Source organism: Puma concolor, chromosome E4, assembly GCF_028749965.1.
Source record: "Puma concolor isolate L17-30 chromosome E4, mPumCon1.1.hap2, whole genome shotgun sequence".
In the NCBI taxonomy this organism is placed as follows: domain Eukaryota; kingdom Metazoa; phylum Chordata; class Mammalia; order Carnivora; family Felidae; genus Puma; species Puma concolor.
This window is the reverse complement of record NC_141683.1, coordinates 30,859,622-30,883,697: the sequence shown is the minus strand read 5'-3', so window position 1 is coordinate 30,883,697 and position 24,076 is coordinate 30,859,622. Positions and strand designations below refer to the sequence as shown.

Sequence of the window (24,076 nt, the reverse complement as noted above, 5' to 3'; positions counted from 1 at the left end):
TTGAATTTAATGGCACGAAGATTACATGTAAGAGAGCAATAAATTAATTTTACTAAGTACATAAAAGACAAGGCCAGCTGCTCCTGAAATGGGCACAAACTCTGCCCTCAACAATGAAAACATAATTATGTGCGTAATAAAATGTAAGGAAGTTGCAGATGTGTGTGCTGTTTCAGGAATAAATCACCTATCCTCCTTCAGAGCCGTGCAATTTGATAAATTATCCTTGAAGGAAATGTTATTGGAGCTCCCATTTAATAAGCATGTTTGAGCTTTCAAATTAGCATGTAAATAAATGTATAGCTGGAAAGTTGTTGGTATGCCGATTGATTTCCTGAAGTTCATCTAACTATAGAATCTTGTGGAACAATTTCAGTTTCTATCGGTTTAGTGTACTATGTCTTGAAGTGTAAAGTTCTAGGAGTTGAACTTATTATCACATCCCTGTTAGAACTGCACATATATCAGGGCGCCTGGGTGGCTCAGTTGGTTAAGTGCCAGACTCTTGGTTTGGGCTCAGGTCATGATCTCACGGTTCGTGAGTTCGAGCCCCGTGTCAGGCTCTGTGCTGACGGCTCAGAGCCTGAAGCCTGCTTGGGATTCTGTCTCCCTCTCTCTCTCTGCCCCTCCCCTGCTCTCTCTCTTTCTTTCTCAAAAACAAACAAATAAACATTAAAAAAACTAAAAAAAAAAAAAAAAAAAAAGAACTGCACATATATCAACTTTTAATTGACCTGTCTTTTATTTATTTATTTTTTTTTTTTTAATTTTTTTTTTTTTCAACGTTTATTTATTTTTGGGACAGAGAGAGACAGAGCATGAACGGGCGAGGGGCAGCGAGAGAGGGAGACACAGAATCGGAAACAGGCTCCAGGCTCTGAGCCATCAGCCCAGAGCCCGACGCGGGGCTCGAACTCACGGACCGTGAGATCGTGACCTGGTTGAAGTCGGACGCTTAACCGACTGCGCCACCCAGGCGCCCCAACCTGTCTTTTAAAAAAATGATTTTAGGTTCTTGTTACAATGTACTACATTTTCAAGTAGGAGGTTCTCCTATTTGAACCTATTGCATACTTGTTGGAACTGTATACATATCGACACTCAGTTAACTTTATCCTAATAATGAGAAAAGTTAATTCATAGTGACAGATTTGTGGTTTATTTTAGTGCACCTTCCTCGCTTAAGGCTTAACTGGTGATTTTGATTAAAATGTGCTCTGTACATAGTATGCTACTCAGCTGCGGCGCATTCAACAATTGATGCCGAGCTTGAATTGGTAGTATTACCCCAGGTACTCTCATTTCCTGATGATCCTAGAAGTGGGAGGCACCTTATTATCATCTACCTTCACTGTATTATTTAACGTTCAGGGCCCTAAGGGATGGAGTTCTCATAAGACCTCCCTAAGATGCTTTGTTTGTATGTGGCCATGTCGGCCCAGATCTCTGCCTATCTTGTCCCAGTTTTCTTTGGCCTTCGCGACCCTACAGGACCTTCCCGCTGTCATTCCCTCACTTGTCCTGTATGTCTCTGTAGGATTTATATTATTATTATCTGGGGTAGTTAGACGATGTGTATAAGTTTTGAAGAATTTAAGGCTCAGGCACCACTTTTAAGTAAAAGAAAACTTCTCTGGAGTAGAAAGTTCCCTTGTAAGAGAACTGGCAAAATGATAGTTGAGACATGCCTTCAGGTGCTACACAGATCCGCACAGTGTGCTCCACCGTGTTCTTCTGCTTGTCCTCTCTGCTTCCAGCTCACGGTTCAGGTTGCCTCTGTACTGGCCTTTGCCTTCACACATTCTCAGAAACCAAAGAGTTCTTAGAACACTTGATGTTTAAATGTAGCAGACAGGTGCCAGCACATGGACAAAGCTGGTAGGACAGTGCTGTGCCTGATACGAGAGCATACCTAGAACACACATTAACTGTGGCTTTTTCATGCATAGTTGACTCTTTATAAACTGATTGACACCTTTGGGGGTCATCTTTCCACTGACTCATAATTTTTCCCACTCTTGAAAAAGGTTTCTGTACACCCAGTATTCTCTAGTTAAAGCTGAAAATTCAACTCATCATATTTACACAATAAAAAAAAATCCATTCTGCCTTGTTTTTAATTGCAAATTCTACTCTAGGGACTCGTTCTCCTGCTTAGGAGGCAGCCCTGTGCCTTCTCCTGGAGAAGCAAGTGCAGTCAATTATGGTAATGAAATGTCAATAAATATAAAAATTTAATACAGTCTGCTCCGGGTGAGTGGCAGATGAGGACTTGCCTCCCAGACAAATTTGCTGCTGCTGCAAATATTAAATGCACCTAAAAGAGTATCTGGTTGCCTGAGAGCTCTCCAGTACAAAAAGGATGGCAGTATCAGGTACCAACTGGGCTTTCCCATTATGCTATAATTGCAGCAGCAAAGCCAGTACCATCATTGACAGCCATCCCAACATCTTAACTTATTATTCTAAGCTGAACTTTTCATGTCCCCATGAATAATCTAAGATTGGTGCATTACAGCACCTTTTTTTTTTAATGAAGAAGAAAAAAAGCCTTTTTTGTTTTGTTTTCCAAATCAAGAAATTCTTTTTTCTTTTTAAATGTTTATTATTTTTGAGAGAGAGAGGAAGAGAGAGAATCCCAAGCAAGCTCTGCTCTGTCAGCGCAGAGCCCAATGTGGGGCTTGAACTCGAGAACCCGTGCGATCATGACCTGAGCCAAGAGCAAGAGTCAGATGCTCAACCGACTGAGCCACCCAGGCACCCCAAGCAGTTATTTTTCTTAATACGATCATTGTCGTCTTTAGAGAAAAATGTATTAATAATCATATGAAAAGAGTTGTTGCTTTGTAGGAAGCAACAAGCTTAAGAATAATCTCAATGTGATTCCTTCATCATCCACAAGCATGCATTCTTGAACAATGACTACTTTAAAATATAGTCTCTTAATAAAATGAAAATAGAAACCTATCTCTGCCTTCACTTTCCTCATGCACTGGTTAATATCATCACGTGCTCACAGAATGCTATTCTGGATTCACTTTGTATGGATCGTACATTTTTCTTTAAACTTACTTGTGAGAGTTAAAAATTTTAGCCTACCTGGTAATGTCGTGTCACAATAGAAAAAAGATGAAGGTATATACCTATAAAATTTAGGTAGGCAAAAAATCTGTTCCCTACAAAACTTATCAAAGTGATTAGGTTTTTTTCAGAGTAATTATGATACATTGCAAAATAATAGCATGTGTCCAACTATTTTCACAGGTAATGTCTTCTCTGTTGTAAATCTATAGTGGAATCTGATTTTACCCACAATTCTTAAAAGTTTCAATTAAAATACATGTTTCTGATTCTGGTAGTCACTAAAACTGTCATTCTGTGTTGCAGGTGGACTATTCCATAATAGCATCACAAGCCGGGGCCACCCTCAACAATCTCATGAGTCACGCACAGGAGTTAGTGGCAAAGCTTCGCTCTCTACAGTTCGATCAACGAGAGTTTGTGTGTCTGAAATTCTTGGTGCTCTTTAGTTTAGGTAAGGAATCCTTTCTCATACTACATACAGCCAAATGTTACTATATGATGCCAGTCTCGGAGTGTCTTGAAGTCAATGCATGTTTTTGTTCTACCAAGGTAATGCCCTTCTTTTCAAATCACGAAATCTTCAAGCGTGAATATATTTTTATGTTTATCCTTCTGCATGATTCATAGCTTGTTAGTAGGTGGGTTAGGGGTGGGAAAGGAGTTATTAGACTGGAGTCCTGAATTTTCTCTCATAATGGACATAATGAGTAAGGAGCAGTTGTATAAAACTGTGTCAGAAGGTTGAATGGAGATTGCTTAAGAAGGACGTATGGTATCGAATTGGAGCCATCCTTCTGCTATTGATGATTTCTATGCGCCTTTTGTTGCAGCTTGCAAGCTACTGCTGTTTTTACTGTAAATGATGGATAGTAATTAAAAGCCTGTTTCTTAAATCTCTATCAGGATTAACCAGAGAATGTTTATAACCAGACACATCACTATGCAAGTATAAAAGATGATGGTTGTCAAGGGGAAAGGATGCTTCTCTAGGAAAGCTTTGGAGAAGAAAGATAACTAAGCAAGACAGATTGGCTAAATCAAGGTTCTCAGTGAGTCAGTTGAGAAAAATCACCACTGCTTGGAATAAAAAAAGGATTAAGGAGATGGATTTTTATTGACTTCAAAGGAACAGATTTTTCTGCCTGTCCCATACTAGATTTCTGTATTTTGTTGGCTTAATAAAGCCAACTTAAATAAACTTTTTGCCAAGTCCATTTATTACTTATTGGCAGACAGCTGAGGGAGGCAACTTCCCCCGAGTGAAAACACTGCAGAAATCAGATTTACCAACATATGTTTTTTCTTTAGTCTTCAGTTATAAGATAGTTGTGAATTCATAGCTGAAGAAATAAAACAATAAAACAAACTGCAAAGTAAAACAGATGTGTCTACTCTCCAAATTTGGTACTTTCATTTTAAAATTCTTTGTGACAGCACTGCACAACTGTTGCTAATAAAGGGATAGTTTGAAGTAATAGAACCAGAGTTAATTTTTCACATGTAGTCAACATTTAAAATAAAAAGAACGTTTTCATATTTTGGAAAATGTGATAAATATAGCAAAGAGAAATGTTACTGAAAATTTAAAAAGACAACAGAATTTCATAGATGTGGTGTTCAAAGGTTTGCAACGCAGGACTGGATCCTGTGTGGTTTCTGTATTAACCACTATAAATAGGAAAGTTCTACTCAAGTAAGTCTACATCTTTTACCCATGAACAGTGTTTAGAAAATCAAGAGGAAGATCGCACAGGCCTACATGCTGTAATCTCACAAATCATTCTGGTTTATGGCAAGATCTTCGTCTTTTCGACTAGCGCCTTTTGATCAGTAATTAAATGGAAAACGTGGTAATGTATGTGTAAGAAATCTTACAGCATCTTAGGGACAAAATATTTAAAGAGAGTTCTGTCACTTCAATCGTATTTTAAATTAGGTGAATAACTTCATTGCATTTGAAGATGGAGAGATTAACCATGAACCGTGTTTCGTTTTCCTCCCTTTTAGTCTTTCCTTCATCGTGTTTCAAAATTCTTATGTTCTCTGCCAGTACAATGGAAGTAGGGGGTGGGATGGTGGTCCTGAAGTGCTTGTAACCTCTGAACCTTACAAATTACCATCCTGAACCATTGGGCCCTATATTTACCAGAACCTCAGCCGCACACTCTCTTATTTGATTGTGTTCAAGAGCTAGTAGGAGATCAGTGTGGCCTGAGGGAAGCCTCAGTTATGGCCAGAGTGGTGGGCAAGAGCCCAGTCATGGAATGTCTTAAGGCATTCAACAAATGTGTACTGAACCTGGATGCCACTGAATAACGAGCTCAGTGTCCCTTAAAACTACACCTGTTTGTTGCTTAAGGGGAAAAAAGGAAAGCATGGCTTTCATGTCAGAGGTACATAGAGTTTTGGCTTAGAGTTTATTTTTGAAGAAGCAAGAAACAGTAACTGGCAATAAAGTGCAGGTAGTTTCCAATTTGCATATGGAAAACATTTTCCTCCAGAGAAACAATAAATAACCTTTTTTTGGGCAGTTTTATTGAGGTATGGGGACAGTTAACCTTTAAGTACCTGGACTAACCCTGAACACCTGTTACTCCTGTACTGGGAATGAAGTCCTAGCAGAGCCACCTTTGAAAGGCACAGCAGCATCCAGAGTCAGTACCTGCTATCTCAAACCCTCATGAGCCTTGCAAGCCCCAGTCCACCCCAGCCCACCCCAGCCCCATCAAGTCTGAAAACGGATGTTTTGATCCCAGCCCAGCCTTGAGCCTCTCTGATCCTGGAGGAAAATGAGGACTTTGTGGACTGATCAGTGGTCAGAGGCGGCGCTGAAAGAGGATTATAGTAGTATTCTCTTGGGAGATGAAGCAGTGTTTCCCACCTAGATTTGGTGAGGGCAAGTAGGATGTGAGCCCAAGTAGGCACAACATTTTAAGCCAGAAGATTGGCTGATGCAAAAGCGTGAAGGCAAGTGAGAGCAAGATGAGTTCAAGAGCTAGTAGGAGATCAGTATGGCTTGAGGGAAGCCTCAGTTTTGGCCAGAGTGGTGGGCAAGAGCCCAGTCATGGAAAGTCTTAAGGCATTCAACAAATGTGTACTGAGCATCGCTATGTTTCTGGTGTTAAGATAGGCATTGGGGATGCAGTGGTTAACAAAAATAGGTGCCATGGTCTTCATTCTCTGGGCATTTAGAAAGTATAGCCAAATTCTTTAAAAAAGGAGTTAGGTGGGTAATGTAAGTTGATTTGCTTTTCTGGAAGTGATACGGAAAGTGGACTGGAGAGGAATAAGGATGGAAAGTATATTTGGGGGTGGTTTTAACAGTCCATAGGATGCAAACCATGGGATAATGACAGGAGGAAGAAGTCCCACATGAGTCCCAGGTTTCAGGGTGCTTGAACCAGAATAGAAGACTCTAGAGGAGGGGGTGCCTGGGTGGCTCAGTTGGTTAAGCGTCCGACTTTGGCTCAGGTCATGATCTCATGGCTCATGAGTTCGAACCCCGTGTTGGGCTCTGTGCTGACAGCTCAGAGCCTGGAGCCTGCTTCAGATTCTGTGTCTCCCTTTCTCTCTGCCCCTCCCCTGCTCACCCTCTGCCTCTCTCTCTTCCTCAAAAATAAATAATCATTAAAAAAAAATTTTGTAAAAGAAAAATCTAGAGGAGCAATAGTCACTTAGTTGAGCCAAATCAAGTTCCAGTAGCAACCATCCTCCTCCCAAAAGTCATTCTTCACTAAAGCTGATTCCTGATTCTACAAGAAGCTAATGACAGGACTAAACTTAAAAGTATAGTTGGCTAAAAATTCTCCATTCTGCTGCCTGATTATTTTTTTCTCTTCCTCAAGTTATATCCAGGAGCAGATATCAATTGGTTAAGCTGATTGAATAAAAGTAAAAGTAAAAAATGCCCTTTCTCTCAGGATATTTTTGTGTATATAATGTAGTAGACTCTGGGAGCCCAGTCTGCTAGTTAGTTGTAATGTTTTCTTAAAACACTGTTAAATTAAAATATATCTTCCTCCATGAGGTAACATAATTTGAACCCATTGATAATTTGGCAGAAAAGGAGATATTCTAAGTTGGCCATTTCCAACTGATGACTCAAGAGAAGATAAAATAAAATTTTTGATGTTTATATATCGGTTTGTAGTCCCACCTTCTAAAAGGGAATGAAAGTGACCGATGAAAGGGAATTTTCTGTCTTTCACCAACAATGCAGAAGTAAATCTCATAGAAGATGTGTGTGGAATCATGACCCTCAAATAACGTCATTACTGCATGCATTCCAAAGACATGAATTCCCACAAACTTGATCTCCTGAAAACAAATGCAGAACTGGGAAGCTGACCTGGTTTTTAACTACAGCATCCTGAATGGTGTCATTATATGTCCAAGCCCATCAGGAATATTAGTATGGGTTAAGTGCTCAAAGGAACGAGTCACCAGAATGTGCCAACTAAGAGGTTACTCTCTGGCCTTTGGATTTTCTTAGCCTCAAGACTCAATGGCTAGATGCTGCTGGACTCTTGTTACCTCCCAGGTGGCAAGAGAAAGTACTAGAGACCTATTGCCTCTTATTTTCCCTAATAAATGCCCTTGATTTGTTGTCAATTATTCTCTTCTCTGGCTAGCCAGTATTTCTCAAAGCACTCTTTTATATTCAGCTGAGTTAAAGAGATTGTTATTCTCTTTGAAGGGATTTTCCCAGCCTAAAACGTAGCTAATATCTACCCCAAGTGTAGGCTAAGTGCACCGAAATGGTGGAAGATTCTGCTCTGCCCTGCAGTGTTTCTGTGGAGACATGCTCTAGACTGGGTCTCACTTGAGGTTAGAAATTGTCCTTTACTTTTTCTCAGTATCCCCGGTTTCAAGCACATTGCCTGGTACACAGTAGAGACTTAACAAAATGTTACTGATGAAATAGATGCATAAATGGATTTCCTTAATTTTAAATTGAAAACAAAGCCTTTACCAAAGTGGGTTGTACCATGTAGTAGGAGGTAGTTTAGTTAAAAGTCATACCTCAGGTGCAGGTTAGTTTTCTGAGACTAGTTTTTTCAGAGAACTCTCTAACTGACACCTCCTCAAAATTAAGTTATTTCTATTACCAGTTTGCATTCTCCCAGCGTATGAGGGGAAATGTTCATTTATTAGCTCCTTGGGAAAGCAAGTTTGCAGAAAATCTAAAAAGAATAGTAATGACTAAAACCAGGTGATGAATGCATGTCTGTTCCAAGCAAATGCAACATCATAGGCTTTCAGCCCATGTTAACTAACAGTAGTTGAGGAATGTTGTACAACTCCTTGACATTGATGGAATCTTGTCTACAACTGAAATGGATGGACAAAGTCATATTCTTTGTTCATCGTGGTAGCTCTTTGCTTCACACCAAATTTCTAAATTTTGAATGAGGCATTGATTATACCACCCCACATCCCAGGCAAGAGTCATCCGCATGGAGGCATTGGCCCCAGGGAAGATGCATTGTGGTTGCTTTGGGGGAGGCTCAACAGGGAAAGCTACTGCCCATCAGATGCCCTTCATGAAACTGCCGCCTGAGCCTTCTTGGTAAGAAGTGCTGAATGTGCTTAATTCAAGAACAAAGCTGGCTGCAGGGCTGTTTGCCTCATCTCCAGGTTTGGTTCAGGCATTCTCTAGTGTCAGATCACAAATCCTTTACTTTATTCTTTTTTTTTTAATGTTTATTTTTGAAAGAGAGCACGCGCGCATGGGAGTGAGGAAGGGGCAGAGGATCCCAAGCAGGCTCCGTGCTGACAGCAGAGAGCCCAATGTGGGGCTCAAACTCATGAACCATAAAGATTGTGACCTGAGCTTCATGAAGTTGGACGCTTAACTGACTGAGCCACCCAGGCGCCCCAACTCCTTTACTTTAGAAGAGTTAAACGTATTACCTCTAATGTAAATTACCATCCAAGCTGTTGGTGAAATGTCTGAGACTTAAACTAAACAAAGAGTGCTCTACGGTTGCTCTAGTATTTTTAGTGAAGCAAAGACCTCTTATCTATCAGGTTAATAAACTAGAATGTCCATGAACACAGGAAGTATATTTGTTTTGCTCCTAGCATACCACTTGACATAATATAGGTTTTTAATAAATATTTATTGCATTCGTGAATGAAAGAAGGCTTTACCTTTCAACTTCTAAGTTAAAAAAAAAAAAAAACAAGTAATGGGAACTAGAAAAATTAGCAAGAACAATAATAAAAATGCAGGCACAAAATTTTAAGAGAGAGGCTAGAAAATAGATCCTATGGATAAATATTAGAGAATGTGACATACTTTTTTAGTTTAGAAAGTAAAGCTGTAAGTCTTCACATTATGAAAGGGGTTTTTATAAGGAAATTAGAGACTAAACAGAGTCTTCCTTTGTGAATAAAATAATGAATGGAATTAAGTACTGATGATCAGTATTTTGGTTCTGTTTGAAACTGAGACACTGAGAGTGTCTGATACCAAAATGAGCCAGAGAAGGAAGTGGCAGGAGTGCTTTTCTTTGGTAGTGTTAATAATAAAACATCTTCAGGTGGGAAGTCACTCAGTTTCCCTCTTACAGAAGGAAGGGACCTAAGACATCGTCTCCCTCCCATTTTGGAGTTGTAAAAACTAGGTGATTTATTCAACATTATAGGACCAGAGCCAGGTCTAGAACTAACAACCCCAAATGCTAGGCTGTGTTTTCTCTGCAATGGCACAGTATCTTCTTCACAGTCATTTGAACTCATCAACCAATATTTTAAAAATACTACATACATACTAAGGCGCCATCTATATAGACAAAATAGAAAATTCTCTAAGGAATATAGACCAAAAAGAAAACCAAACTCTCATGTGTAAACAGGGGACTGCTTTATGTGAATTTCCCATCTTTATTGAATGAAAATGCTAACTAATAATAAAGCTTTTTACTTCCCTTGGCTTCTAAATATATCACAGGTTGTTTTTTGTTTGTTTGTTTCATGATGAGGTGAGCTCTGGGTCTCAGCTTCAGGAAGCTTGTAGAAAGCACTTGCCTCATAACCTTGGTACCTCCCTCACCAAAGAATTCCTTCTTATAGTTACTGTTGCCTAGAGGTTTAGCATTTTCTCTGGATTATTTACTGAACTTTAGGAAAGCTAAATGATCATAAGCCTTCATTGTTTGTTTGTCTCTCTTCTTATCTACTTGAGCTCGCTCCTTGTAATGTTAAAAGGAGAAAATGAACAAAAGTAACTTGGTGATCATACTCTTTCCCTTTGGTGGTCGTCAGCATTAAAAACCCTCAGAAAAGAGAGGAGCCAAATGTGTCTTTAAAGTTCAGGAGATGAAGCTCCTTGGTGGGGAGAATTGGTAAATTCTACCTTCAGGTAGAACCTTCCACTCTGCTGAAGAGGCCCGCCATAACTCTGTTTGTGCATTATGATGTTGACATTGTTAATAGTAAATAAAATTGCACTGCGTTTACGAGCTGGAAAGTGTGGATGAGTTCAGTCTTTTAGGTGGGAAAATTTAATTTCAGCAATTAGCTTTCCAGTAGGCTTAGTTTTTGATGTAATAGGTATTTTTTTCTTTATTTGAATTATGTGTAGTACTTCTGCTTTACTATTTAAATAAAGATCTATCCTTTGTTTTCCTTTCCTAAGAATATCATTTCTCCTCCTGATTTTCAATATCAGAACCCAGCCAAGATGCACTGTCAAAGCTCCCCGCAAAGCAGTTGGTCAAGCAACAATGCCAACAGGGAGACAGGTTTCATGTGACCCAAGCTCAAGTCAGCACCTCTGTGCAGAGCTTAAGACTTGATCACAAGCAATCACATAATGGGAACTCTCTTATCACTGTGAAGACTGGTATATATATACACTTCATTTGAAAAATGAAGGCTTTATAAATGGGCAAAGAATTGCAGAGCAACTAGTGATCTCACATCTCACTTGATAAGAGACTATAAGGACCTGTATGAATATTAAACGTGGAGTCATTAAGAGACTTGTAGAGGCTTCTGTGTTAGCATAGCCCAGAAAGCATGGCGGTTCAGTCAGGGCCCCTGAAGGGAAGACTCCTTGCTGTTTTGCTCAATAAGAAAGACTATTACGAAGTGACCACCAAGGTTGGTCTGTCCTGTCCTGTCCTGTGCTGAGAAAAGACTTCACCATGCATACTCCCCTCATGCCACCTGCTTGGTTGTTGGCTCCCCTTGGGCAGCATAGCCTAATCATGCAGAGGAGGGTGAAAACTGGTTGACTAAATTGCAGTTCCACCTGTGAACCCAAGTCCGGACAGTAGCATGGCTTTGCAGTGTAAATCGTGACGATACTTTTCAAAATCCCACCTCCTGTGCAGAGGAAATAGTTTTGCAGGGTCACCTGATGATTGGCCAGTTATGGAGTGGTCTTGAGAAAGAAAAGTTGTTGTGGCCTGGGCTGTGTCAGGATTCCTGCACCTGCCTTTCCTGAGCTCCAGACCCCTAGAGGGTGTGTGCATGGGGGCACAGTTGGTGTCCGGAGCTCCCTCAGCACTTCCAGAGTCACCTGCAAATGTCCTGGAGTAGGACAAATGTTGGAGAAGGAAATGTAAGGTGTTACAAAAAGAAAGAGGATACCCTTTCTTTTTTTGCCCCGCTCTCCAGAGGCCCCGCAGCTTGTTGGGTCTGAGACTTTCTACCATCATAAGTGTCCCTGTTCGCAGAGAGGTTGGGTATAAGGGTGCGATAAGAAAGCACAATTTTTTTTTTTAATTTTCTTAATGTTAATTTGTTTTTGAGAGAGAGAGAGAGAGAGAGAGAGACAGAGCATGAATGGGGGAGAGGCAGAGAGAGAGGGAGACATAGAATCCGGGATGAGAGAAGTAGAGAACTTCCATGCTGCTCTGCCATCTTGGCCCCTAATTGGGAGACACAGAATCTGAAGCAGGCTCCAGGCTCTGAGCTGTCAGCACAGAGCCCGATGCACGGTTTGAACTCACGAACCGTGAGATCATGACCTGAGCCAAAATCGGGCGTTTAAGCGACTGATCCACCCAGGAGCCCCAAGAAAGAACAAAGCAACAGGAACAAAGGGAAACATGAATTTACCTTTCACTTTTTTGCAACATTAAATCCAGTTAACAAAAGAGGTTTCCAAATCCAACAGAGAGATTTGATCACAATGGTTTAACTCTGTGTTTGCAGTGCCTAAAGCAAAATGGACCATTCACTTTATAAATCAGAGAATGATAGCGCAGGTATAGTTTGCTATAAAGCAAATCTCCAGCTAACCTAGAAAGTGAAATAGGAGTGCCTGGACCCATTCTTTAGTTGACTGCCTCCCTCCAGAAGTGTCAGAAAAACTTCAGAAGGGTGGAAAAACAGTACAAATTTCTATCTGCGCGTGCCAGCGTATGTCTGTAAACATTCAGTTTTGAAACCAGCACAACAGTCGGCATATCGCCAACTTCTGTTTACCTGGTATCTGCGTAAAAGATGGTCTTAACACGGCAGAAAACAGCCTTCCCGTTACGTGGTAATAGTCCTTTCTGAGGCTGGTCACAGTATCTGCTTTGTTACGGCCTTCCTCTAAGTATGACCGTACACTCCCCTGTGCAAACGCTTCTGTTTGTACATGTACACAGACGTGCATGTGCCACAGTCCTACATCCGCTCACACACACGCTCGCACTTACTGGCCTGTCTAGCGATGCAGTGTGCATCTCACATCGTCACCCAAGTGCATTGGTTAAATTGTGCCTCCTGAAGTCAAATAAGCAGAGGAGAGATCCCAGGGTTCTTCTTGTAATTAGCATTCAGTCTCTGTTTTTACCTTTTCATATATGATATTCTAATTTAGAAAAACACTCACTAGACACTTGTCAAATAACTATGCATATCTTCATACTAATGCCTCACTGATATATATGCAGCTGAGGGTAATGCTGGCAAATAAGCATTTCCCAAAATTTATGTAATCATTTGAAATTCAGAAAAGATTGATTAGCATTCAAGGGATGCCACCGTTCAATATTTACACCATAGAGATTTGGCAGAAGCAAATGATGGCACATAAAGTTGATGCTTGTCTTAATTAAATGCAGTATAATAGGTGTTGTGTGGATTTTTTTTTCTTTCAGTGAGCAAAGCAGTTTAGCAATGACCAGATATAATTCATTTTGGAGTTCTAAGTTTGAACTTAATCAATACGTATTTACAGCCATGGAAGAAGTGATTATCATTTGTTATCTACTGGCACGAGAATATAATTGCCTAAATAGCATTTGTTTAGGCATATTTCTGAGTAGCTTATGCTTAAAAAATATTTATTATTTTTTAGTTGTTAATACTAATATTGTCATTTTGCTAACTACTGCTGTTTAGTGAGATGATTTTTCAGAGCTGTATTGGCCTGGCAAACTGGGACTCACCAGCAAGGAAAAATATGTCAACCCTGACTGCTCTGGTCGGTATTTCTCTCCGCTTCAGCAGTACCCCCCGCACTGTTAAAATCTCAGAATGCAGTGGCTGTGCTAGTCCAGACTCCAAAGAGGCTACATGGTTAACGTGGTCAGTGTAGATCTGACATTCTAGTGAACTCCTGGGATGTGTTTTCTAGAATGGAGTCACTCAGTGACTCACTTCTGAGGAATTCATTAAACTTCCTTTTTGTTCGTTTTTTTTTTTTTAATTTTTTTTTTCAACGTTTTTTTTATTTATTTTTGGGACAGAGAGAGACAGAGCATGAACGGGGGAGGGGCAGAGAGAGAGGGAGACACAGAATCGGAAACAGGCTCCAGGCTCTGAGCCATCAGCCCAGAGCCCAACGCGGGGCTCGAACTCACGGACCGCGAGATCGTGACCTGGCTGAAGTCGGACGCTTAACCGACTGCGCCACCCAGGCGCCCCCGTTTTTTTTTTTAAATATTTATTTATTTTTGAGAGATAGAGAGACAGAGCACGAGCAGGGGAGGGGCAGTGACAGAGAGGGACACACAGAATCTGAAGCAGGCCCCAGGCTCCGAGCTGTCAGCACAGAGCCTGACACGGGGCTAGAACGCGCAAACTGATACCATGATCTGAGCCAAAGTCGGACGCCCAACTGACTGAGCCACCCAGGTGCCCCAAACCTTCTTTCTAGTTTACTGCTAAGATCCAGTGAGTCCAATCTTGAGTTCTGGCCATGTTTGGTTAAGAGGGTTAAATTCCAAATAGAACAATTCATGACAGGAACCAAGAACAAATGTGAAGTTTAAAGGTCTTTCATCAGTGAGAAAGAGTGAATCCCACAATATATGTTGAGTGTCTACTATGTGCAAAGCCAGTGTCCTAGGCAGCATATGAACTGGCAACATACAGTCTTTCCAAAGAGAGAAAGTCCTCAATATGATGAAGAACCGCACTTAGGACCCAGGGGACACTAATGAAAAAGGTGGAATGCATCAAGTGGAAAGTCTAATGCACAACACATCATCCCAACACTGCATGATGCATTGGCCACAGCTTCTCTTCCATTCCTTTTCCTCTTCCCACTGAACCAATGCATGCTCCACACACATGTTAGTCTCGTCTAGCCTATTTTGTCAAAGAAAATACCTTTCTCAGGGCGCCTGGCTGGCTCAGTCAGTAGAGCGTGCGACTTGATCTCTGGGATGTAAGTTTGAGTTCCATGTTGGAGTAGAGATTACTTAAACATAAAGGAAAAAAAAAACACTTAAAAAAAAAAAAAGCCTTTCTCAATCCTCATGTTACACAAATCCGACAGTGATCAGAGGCATGAAAAGAGTTGGGACACCGTGCATGTGGTCACCAAGAGCTCCAGCAGGGAACACCATGCCTAACCCCCCACATCCTCTGCTACCCAGGTTTCTGACAGAAACTTTGGCCTCAGTCCTGAAAGGAAACCAAATCCTAGAATTTTACCATAGAAATGAACCTGCAACGTGTCCACCTCTCCCTTCTGGATAAGAAGATTGAGACTCAAGGGGTTAAGTGACTTGTGCATAATCGTGCGGAGTCAGGGCTCGCACTGAAATTTTTGGATACTACACACAGGAAAAGAACACAGCCACGGATTTCAGTAATTCTTGAAATACCACTTTTACATTAGTTTCAAAATCAGGTATCTTTTTTTTCTCTTTTTTTTTTTTTTTTTGCGGCGGGGGCGGGGGGAAGCATCCTTTTCAACTGAATCTAAAAATGTCATCATTGTGATGCATAAAAATAATTTCCTAGAAGAGTAAAGCATGCGCATTACCTTTTATTGCATCAGGGCTGTGTTACGCATGCTGTGTCTGGGTGCCCTGAACTTTGGAGGAAGACAGCTGGCCCACAGTAGCTCATACTTTGATTCTCCCAGCTTCGCTGGGGGGACACGGAGCTCTGTGCCATGCATAAAGGTCAGTGTGACCTGAGTGACAATGCTGACCTCAACCTGGACAGTTCTGCCTAATCCCTATGGAGCATGGCCACATTCTAGCTGTGTATCATTTTGTCTGCCTTGGTAATAAATAGTCATTGATAGCACACCTGAAATACTCCTTTCTGTCTACTGTTTGGCCTAAGAGAAAATAACTATTACGTCAGTATTACTGTCTACGTAGGACTTCTTTTTCTAAAGTACCGAGTTTTTCTTTTATTTTCACAAATTGTAGTCAAATATATACAACACGAAATATGCCATTTTAGCCATTTTTAAGTGTACCATTCAGTGGCATGAAGTACATTCGTATTGTTTTGGAAGATCTTTGATCGTCCAGCATTAAAACTCTGCACCCATTAAATAATGACTTCCTGTCTCCCCCATCCCCCCCACGACCACCATTCTGATTTACATGCAGAACTTTATTTAGGAAGTATTTTTGCCTGTAATATTAAAAGTTACAGTAATTTTACGGAACATGACTAGATGCACAACGTGGCTAACGTGCCTAAGGAGTGGCAAGGAGTCTGAGCCCATGCTGCAAGCCAGGTTTCTTGATTCCAGACTTGTCACTCTGTACCACACAGGAAAGGAAGTCTTAGGGTGTGGGTCTGGAAGAGTAATGCATGAAATAGCAACAGAGAAAAACGGGAGGCGTTCAAAACTAGCTCTCTACTACGGAGGTGGTGTGGCCTAGTGGTAAAGACTGCAGACTTGAGGTCAGTTTTTTCTTTTCTATTTGCATCCTTAGCCAACTTATATCACCTCAATTTCCCCATTGGTAATATTGAAATAATGATGGTCTCCCTAAAGATTGTTGGGAGAAGTTAAATGCAGTAGTTATTGTGGAGAACTTAGCACGTCTGACACACGGTATCAATAAATTATTATCATTTAAAGCATCTGTGTTTACATCAGCAAAAGTCATCTGAGTGAAGGTTCCTTATTGGGAAATACCTCTTCTCAGATATGATCTTCTTGGATCTACAGATTATATGAAAAAGGCCTTCCTCATGTCAGCAATAACTGCTATGTGAATTCAGTACCAAGCCACAGTTTAAAATCTTTGATCTACTAACAAAAGGAGCCATTATGACCTTTGGTATCTTGAGAGATGTCAGAGGAAGCAAACTCAAGTCACTCCCTTTATTTTATCTACTGCAAATCCCAAGATCAAACCAAAGTCAAATAGTAAACAATTAGTCCTCTGTCTAGGCCGGTGAGGCCTTACATAATGATGATCTGACAAAGTGGAGTGACCAGGTGGACACCTGCTCCCTGGAGAATGCTTATGCCAGGAAATTCTTAAACGTTTTTCGTCTGATTTTCTAGAATTGGAAGTGTTTATAGTTAACTTTACCTAAAAAGTTTGAAATTCTTCTCTCAGACTTATACATAGTCTCTAAATCTGATGGGTAAACAAAAATTGACTTCAACCATACAAAACAGAAGATTTCACTTAGAGGAGCCCTACTACCTCTTTTGGAACTAAAGTCCTGGGTAATTTAATCCTTCCAAGGACATTGTTGGAATTTGAGAAATGAAAACTTTTTAGAGCAATAAACTTTGTTCTTTACTTAAGACACGTTTGACAAAATAATATGATGCCTTATTAATAAAAACTAGTAATAGTAATTGTATAATAAAATGAATATTAGCAGATTCTCCCCTCATATTACTAGCTTCAAATTCAAGGGACTAAGGGGGTGGAAGAATGAGTGAGGATTGAAACATGAACTTGTGCATGGTTTAAAACGTTTTCACAGTTCAAAGATGTGGAACTTTGAAATCCAGTCTTCTGGGTTCTACCACCTAGAAGCAGAATAACAGGCATGTTGGCAGAATCCCTAGTTAATAACAACGTGCAAGTCTACTAGGATCTTTGCTTCCTTGGCTCTAAAACGTGGACACCAGTGACTATCTTGCAGGTTCTTGTGTCAGATGAGTGCATCATGTCTTGGTTCAAGATAACCTTCTCTGAGAAGTCTGCACAGACAGACTCACACTTCTTCCTCTGAATTCCTGTCGCTTATTACACAGATCTCCATTCACTCTATTTTGTAATTGTTTTGGATGCCCCACAACCAGAGTGCCAGGTCTGTTTTCATTCTATATTCCTAGCACTTAGCATCATGCCTGGAATATAGTTTGTATTAAAAGCAATACTTAAAAATAAACAAACAAATGTGATACTTGCTTAATTAGTGTGTTCAATTATAATAGCTACCTCTTTGGTTTTCTTAGTATAATAGCTGCCTCTTTTGTTTTCTATGAGCAGAGCACCTTACACATGTTGTTTCTAATCCTCACAGCAAATCTTCGACAAGAAGTGAGCTGTTCCTGTTTTACTACTCTTCTTTGAGAACAGAAGTCAAACAACTACACAAAATCACCCAGCTAGAAACTAATAGAACAGAGACCTAAACACACCTCAGATTCCAAAGTCCAGATTTTTTCCACTACTCACTGCTGCTTTTTTTGGTGAAATGATTGCATCTGTACACCATAAAGCACTATACAAATGCTTGTCATTTATTATCAAGATAACCCCTTCTAAGTAGACCCATTATGAATTTGGAGGAAATCTGATCCTTCTGGATATTTCCTGAAAGTCCCTTCTTAATGGGTAGCAATGCCTTCTCACCAACATCCCTCTCAAGATTGCCAAGAGTGGTTTCATCCAGGGCTGGTTCCTATTTACCAGTTTTAGGAATGGGATTGCAAGTTTTATCACTGCAAAGTCAGAAGCACTGTTGAAATTATAGGGTATTTATCTTTCATGCTGACTCTATGCAGATTTTCTTTTTAATGTGAAGAAGCATCTGGTGCCCAAATTCCTATCTTCTTACAAATCTTTATTGTGAACAGAAGCTGATAATTTATCAGAGATTCTTAGCCTGGATTATTAACAGATTCTCCCTTTTGTTTAATATGGCTAGCTTCAAACTCAGAGGACTAGACTAAGTAGAGTAAAAGAACAGGAAATGGACATTTAAAAATGAATTCGCGCGTGTTTTTAAGTGTTTTAAGAATACCAAAGTAAAAGTTTCAGCATGTAGTCTTTAGTATGTTCTTGATAGTCATGGTCAGGATATGGTTTTTGTAATGAGCAACGTCTTTTAAAATCATAAAAAAGTTTTTGTTAGTCCTAGCTACAAGAAATTGTAGGCCAAATTGGATAACCACATGTGCTGGCATTTGTCCAGGACAACCCATGTCAAAACGGATCGGGGTCCCTGAATACTGTAACAGTATCATTTCTAATTATAACTTCCAGGAACTTCCTCTTTGAAAGAGGTAGTTGCAGAAACTTATCTTAGAAAAGAATAAGGCTTTTTAGTATTAGAAGACACCTTAATTTACCTTTTCTTTGCTCCATATTATGTTTTCCAGATTTCTATTTTGATTCATGTAGCTCTGGAATCCTTAAGGAATCCAGAGCCCAGATCATCATTTTTACTGATCTGTAGTATTTCATTAGATAACGAACCCCACAATTATTGCTTCATTCTCCACTTGATGGATATTTGTTATAAGCAATGCTGAGGGAACGTTTTTTTCTACATGTCTTCTTATACATATATTTCTGAATAATACTTTTCAATTCTAGAAGTAGCTGAATTGTTCTTCCAAGTGGCTGTGCCAAATTACATTCCTATCCACAGTAACTGAGGGTTCCCAATATCATCATCAATACTATAATTAAATTTCTGTCATTATTCTGATTTAATTTGCATTCTGATTACCAATGAGATTAAGAATTTTTTGTTTCTCTAAAGTACCTATTCATGTCCTTTGCCCATTGGGATGTATGTCTTTCCTTCTTGATTTGAAGCGTTCTCTTCAATAGATAGGTAAACAGATAGGTAGATAGATAGAAAAGATAGAAAAAAAGAAAAGATAATTGGGTTTTTGTTTCACTTACGTATCTTTTCTATCACAGAGGTAGCCACATTCATTAATATTTTACCATTTGTTTTTGCTTTTTGTAGCCTTTTTAAATTGAGATATAATTGACATATTGGATTAGTTTCAAGTGTGCAGCATAAGGATCTGATATGTATATATTGCAAAATGATCACAATAAAAGTCCAGTTAATATCCATCATCATACATAGTTACAATCTTTTTCTTATAATGAGAACTTTTAAGATCTACTCTCTTAAACAACTTTCAAATATTCAATACAGTATTAATAACTATAGGTATCATGCTGTACATTGCATTTATTTGTAGCTTCTTTAAGGAATCCTTCCTTATCTATTCTATATATCATAAAAGGAATCCTTTCTTATCTGTTCTATATATCATAAAATATATCTTCCTTTAGCTTTTTCCCAAACATATGAAAACCTTGCTTTTCAAATTTAGGTCTTTAATGTGCCCAGAATTAACTTTGTGTAAAATATGAGGTAGAGATCTAGTTTTTATTTTATTTTGTCTTACTATCCTCCCTAGTAGTCAGTTGTCCCAACACAGTTTATTGGATAGCTTGTCTTTCCCACTATTTTTAAGGTCACATTTTTTATATACTCAAGATCTATGTATGTGTGGGTCTCTTCTTGGACTGTTTTCTTCCATTGGTCTATTTGATTATCACTGTGCTAATTCCACATGTTTTAAGTATTCTTGATATACTTGATATCTGGTTGAGTAGTTGCTCTACTTTATATTTCCAAATAGTCTTAATTATTCTTATGGTCTTGCTTTCCCATATGAACTTTATGATTGGCTTGCTGTAATTCCAGAGATGACACAAATGGGAATTTGAATAGAATTGCATCATATTTAGAGATTAGTTTGGGGAGCACTATTATCTTCACAGAACTGAGTTTTTCCCATCCATGAACATAGTTTATCTTTCCTTTAGTCATGTGTGCTTTGGTACAGCTTCTTCAATAATGCCGTGTAATTTTCTCCCCAGAAGTATCATTTTTTATTGATTTATTCAGAGCCGCTCTTAGAATTTATTGTGAATGCAAATTTTTTTTCTATTACATTTTTCTCATTGGTTAATATACATGTAACTGATTCATATATAAAATTTGTGTTTAACAAACTTGCTGAATTCTCTCATATGAAATGGGTTTTCTGTGGTTTATCTTGGGCCTTCCATATAGACCATCATAGTCTGGAAATACAGATTTATCTTTTGCCTTTCTGATTTCCTTTGCCTTTCTGATTTCCTTTCCCTGTCTTATTTTACTGACTAGGCAGTATTGACTTGAAGCAGTGATAACAAGCACTCTTGCCTTATTCCAGTCTTTAATGGGAATTCTTCTAAAATCTCACAACTTACTATGGAAAGTTTTGTCCATTTTACTAGTCTTCTTTTTAAGTAAAAAGGTTTTGGTCTTGGTGATCCTTTATTTCAACTCCAATTTCAATAAATGCTGCTCTCATCTTTATTACTTTGCTCTTCTCATTCTACCTTCTTGAGTTAAAAATTCTGTTATTATATTTTCATGAAAGCATTTAGTGTTTGAAAGTTCCCACTTTGCCCATCCATAATTGTATCTGCAGAAGTTTTGATGTGGGAAATGCTGCTGCAGAGTTATGCATATCACTCTACAAAACTCTAGGGGGCACCACTAACATCATAGTCTTATGTCAGTGCATCCTTTACAGTTGTGTGGTACACAACCTGAGCAGCCTTATCTGGTGACCCTTTTTCCAGTTCTAAATATTTTGTGATCTCTATTGTGATCTTTTTTTTAATGTTTATTTGTTTTTGAGAGAGAATGTGCATGCACGAGCCAGGGAGAAGCAGAGAGAGGAGACAGGATCCAAAGTGGCCTCTGCACTGAGATCAGAGAGCCTGACATGGGGCTCAAACTCACAAACCATGAGATCATGACCTGACCCAAATTCTGATGCTTAACTGCCTGAGCCTCCCAGGCACCCCTATGATCTGTTTTTTTTGTTTGTTTGTTTGTTTTTTTTAACCCATGATTCACTTAATATTTTAAAATTTCCAAACAAATGGATAGTTTGATTATCTTCATTTTTGGATTCTATGTTGATTGCATTATAAGGCTGTGCATATTATTGATTCCTTGAAATAATTGTGTTAGAACTTCTTTTGTGATGTTATCCTTAATTAGTTTTCATAAGTGTGGCATATGTACTAAAAAATACAATCTCTGTTAGATGCCAAATTTTATTTATTTGTGTTATTCTTGACAATGTGCTATCTTGGTGGATTATTTCTAATATTACTACAGTGTCTTTTTTTCCTTTTAATTCTTTTATCTTAAAATCTGCTCTGTCCGATAGTAATAAAGTTTTAACAGCTTTTTAAAATTAATATTGGCAATATTTTTTCTGATCTCTTTATTTTCAGCTGTTCACTTGATTCAATAGGATTTCTATGATTTAGGTGGGTTTCTTATAAGCAGCTTGTGACTAGACTGTGTGTGTGTGTGTGTGTGTGTGTGTGTGTGTGTGTGTTATAATCCAGTCTATAATCCCTTTTTAGCTTCTAATTTGGCATCATTATAGATTTAGAGGAAGTTGCAAAGGAAGAAAAATTGTACAGGGAGGTCCCACATTCCTTTCATCCAGTTTCCCTCACAGTAACGTCTTCTATAACTATAATCAATATAAACCAGGAAATGATATGGGTGTAGTCCATTGAGATTATTCAGTTATACAGTTTGCTTAGATCACCAGTTTTTTATATACACTCGTTTGTGTGTAGTTCTTGCAATTTTATCACATGTATAAATTTGTTATAGCTACCAATGGAATTATGATACAGAATTTTTCCATCACCACCAGACTCTTTGGCACTATCCTTTTATAGCCATATCTGCCTTTTTCTCCTTTCTTAAACCCTGGCAATAACTAATCTGTTCTCTGTGTTGGGAATTTTGATATTTCAAGATAATTATATAGTTTGTAACCTTTTGTAACTGGCCTTTTTCACTCAACAATATTCCCTTGAGATCCATCCATGAGTGTATCAATTGTTTGCTACTTCTATGGTTGTGTTGTATTCTATGGTACAGATGTCCTACAGTTTGTCTAACTTTTTGCCTGTTGAAGGACATTTGGGTTGTTTCTAGTTTTGGACTGTTACAGATAAAAGTTCTATGAAGATCATGAACAAGTTTTGTAGGAGCATAAGTTTTTCATTTCTCTGGAGTAAATGCCCAAGAATGCATTTGTTTGGTGGTTTGACAATCGCATGTTAATAATCTGTTTTTTTAAGAGGTGAGTTTGGTCTGTTTATTGCTAAACCATCCTTTGTTTGTATGAAAATAATTAAAATTTTGCCTCATCGTGAATGATAGTTTAGTTGGATATAAAATTTCATGTTGATGATATCTTCTCTGAACACTTGAAAAATCTATTGGATGTCTACTGCCATTTCTTCCTCATGACTTTTAGGGCTTTCTCTTATTGCTAATATACTTTCACTACAAACTAAGTAAAAATTTATTCCAGAAGTGCACATCTTATTGGAAGATACTGGAAAATTCTGTTATTCTCTTTTCATATATTCTATGGAATCCCCTCTGCTAACTCCTGTTAGACATGTTGGAGCCTCTCAATCTATCTTCTGTGTTGCACTTTTTTATACCTTCCTCCTCCCCAACCCCTTGCCCCTATCTTACTGTGCTGTTTTTTTGTGTTAATATCATCTTCTAGGGGTGCTTGGTTGTCTCAGTAGGTATAGCATATGACTTACATTGGGTGTGGAGCCTACCTTAAAAAAATTCAAATTCTCTCTCCAACTATATGTAGCCTAGCATGTATCCCATCAATCAATTTTTTTATATAAATAATTATTGTTTTGTTTTAAACATATGTACTGTTTTTAATTTTTGCCTATGTCATTACATAATTTTTTTTTCTTTTTAAAAAAAATTATTTATATTTGGGAAAGCACAAGTTGGAAAGGGACAGAGAAAGGAGGACAGAGGATCTGAAGCAAACTCTGTGCTCACAGGCTGACAGCTGCAAACCGGGTGTGGGGCTCAAACTCATGAACCACGAGATCATGACCTGAGCCAAAGTCGGACACTCAACTGATGGAGCCACCCACATGACCCTATTTTTCTTTTTTTTTTTTTTTAATTTTTTTAACGTTTTTTTATTTATTTTTGAGACAGAGAGAGACAGAGCATGAACGGGGGAGGGTCAGAGAGAGGGAGACACAGAATCTGAAACAGGCTCCAGGCTCTGAGCTGTCAGCACAGAGCCTGACACGAGGCTCAAACTCACGGACCGCGAGATCATGACCTGAGCCGAAGTCAGCCGATTAACTGAGCCACCCAGGTACCCCTCTTTTTTAATAAACCTGGGGCACCTAGGTGTCTCCATTGACTGAGCGTCCATCTCTTGGTTTCAGCTCAGGTCATGATCTCACAGTTCATGAGATCAAGTCCCATATCTAGCTCCACGTGGCAGACTGGAACCTGCTTGGGATTCTCTCTCCCTCATCTCTCTCTCTCTCTCTCTCTCTCTCTCTCTCTCTCTCTCTCTCTGCTTTTCTGCTGCTTGTGCTGTCTCTCTCTCAAATAAATAAATAAGTTTAAAAATTTTTTAAAAATCAATAGTGTCCTTTTATTTATCTCTTCAGCATTATTTTTTTTAAGATTT

The 24,076-nt window shown here is 39.0% G+C and overlaps 1 protein-coding gene across 3 annotated transcripts in view; it reads left to right on the top strand.

Annotated features, from left to right (window-relative positions):
- Nucleotides 1-24,076, top strand: part of NR5A2 (nuclear receptor subfamily 5 group A member 2) — a 138,531-nt gene that overhangs the window by 80,460 nt on the left and 33,995 nt on the right. For all 3 annotated transcript variants that reach the window (XM_086694372.1, XM_086694373.1, XM_086694374.1), the window contains one exon: nt 3,388-3,535. In XM_086694372.1, the coding sequence (XP_086550498.1) occupies nt 3,388-3,535 (148 nt within the window). The remainder of the gene's footprint in view (nt 1-3,387; nt 3,536-24,076) is intronic.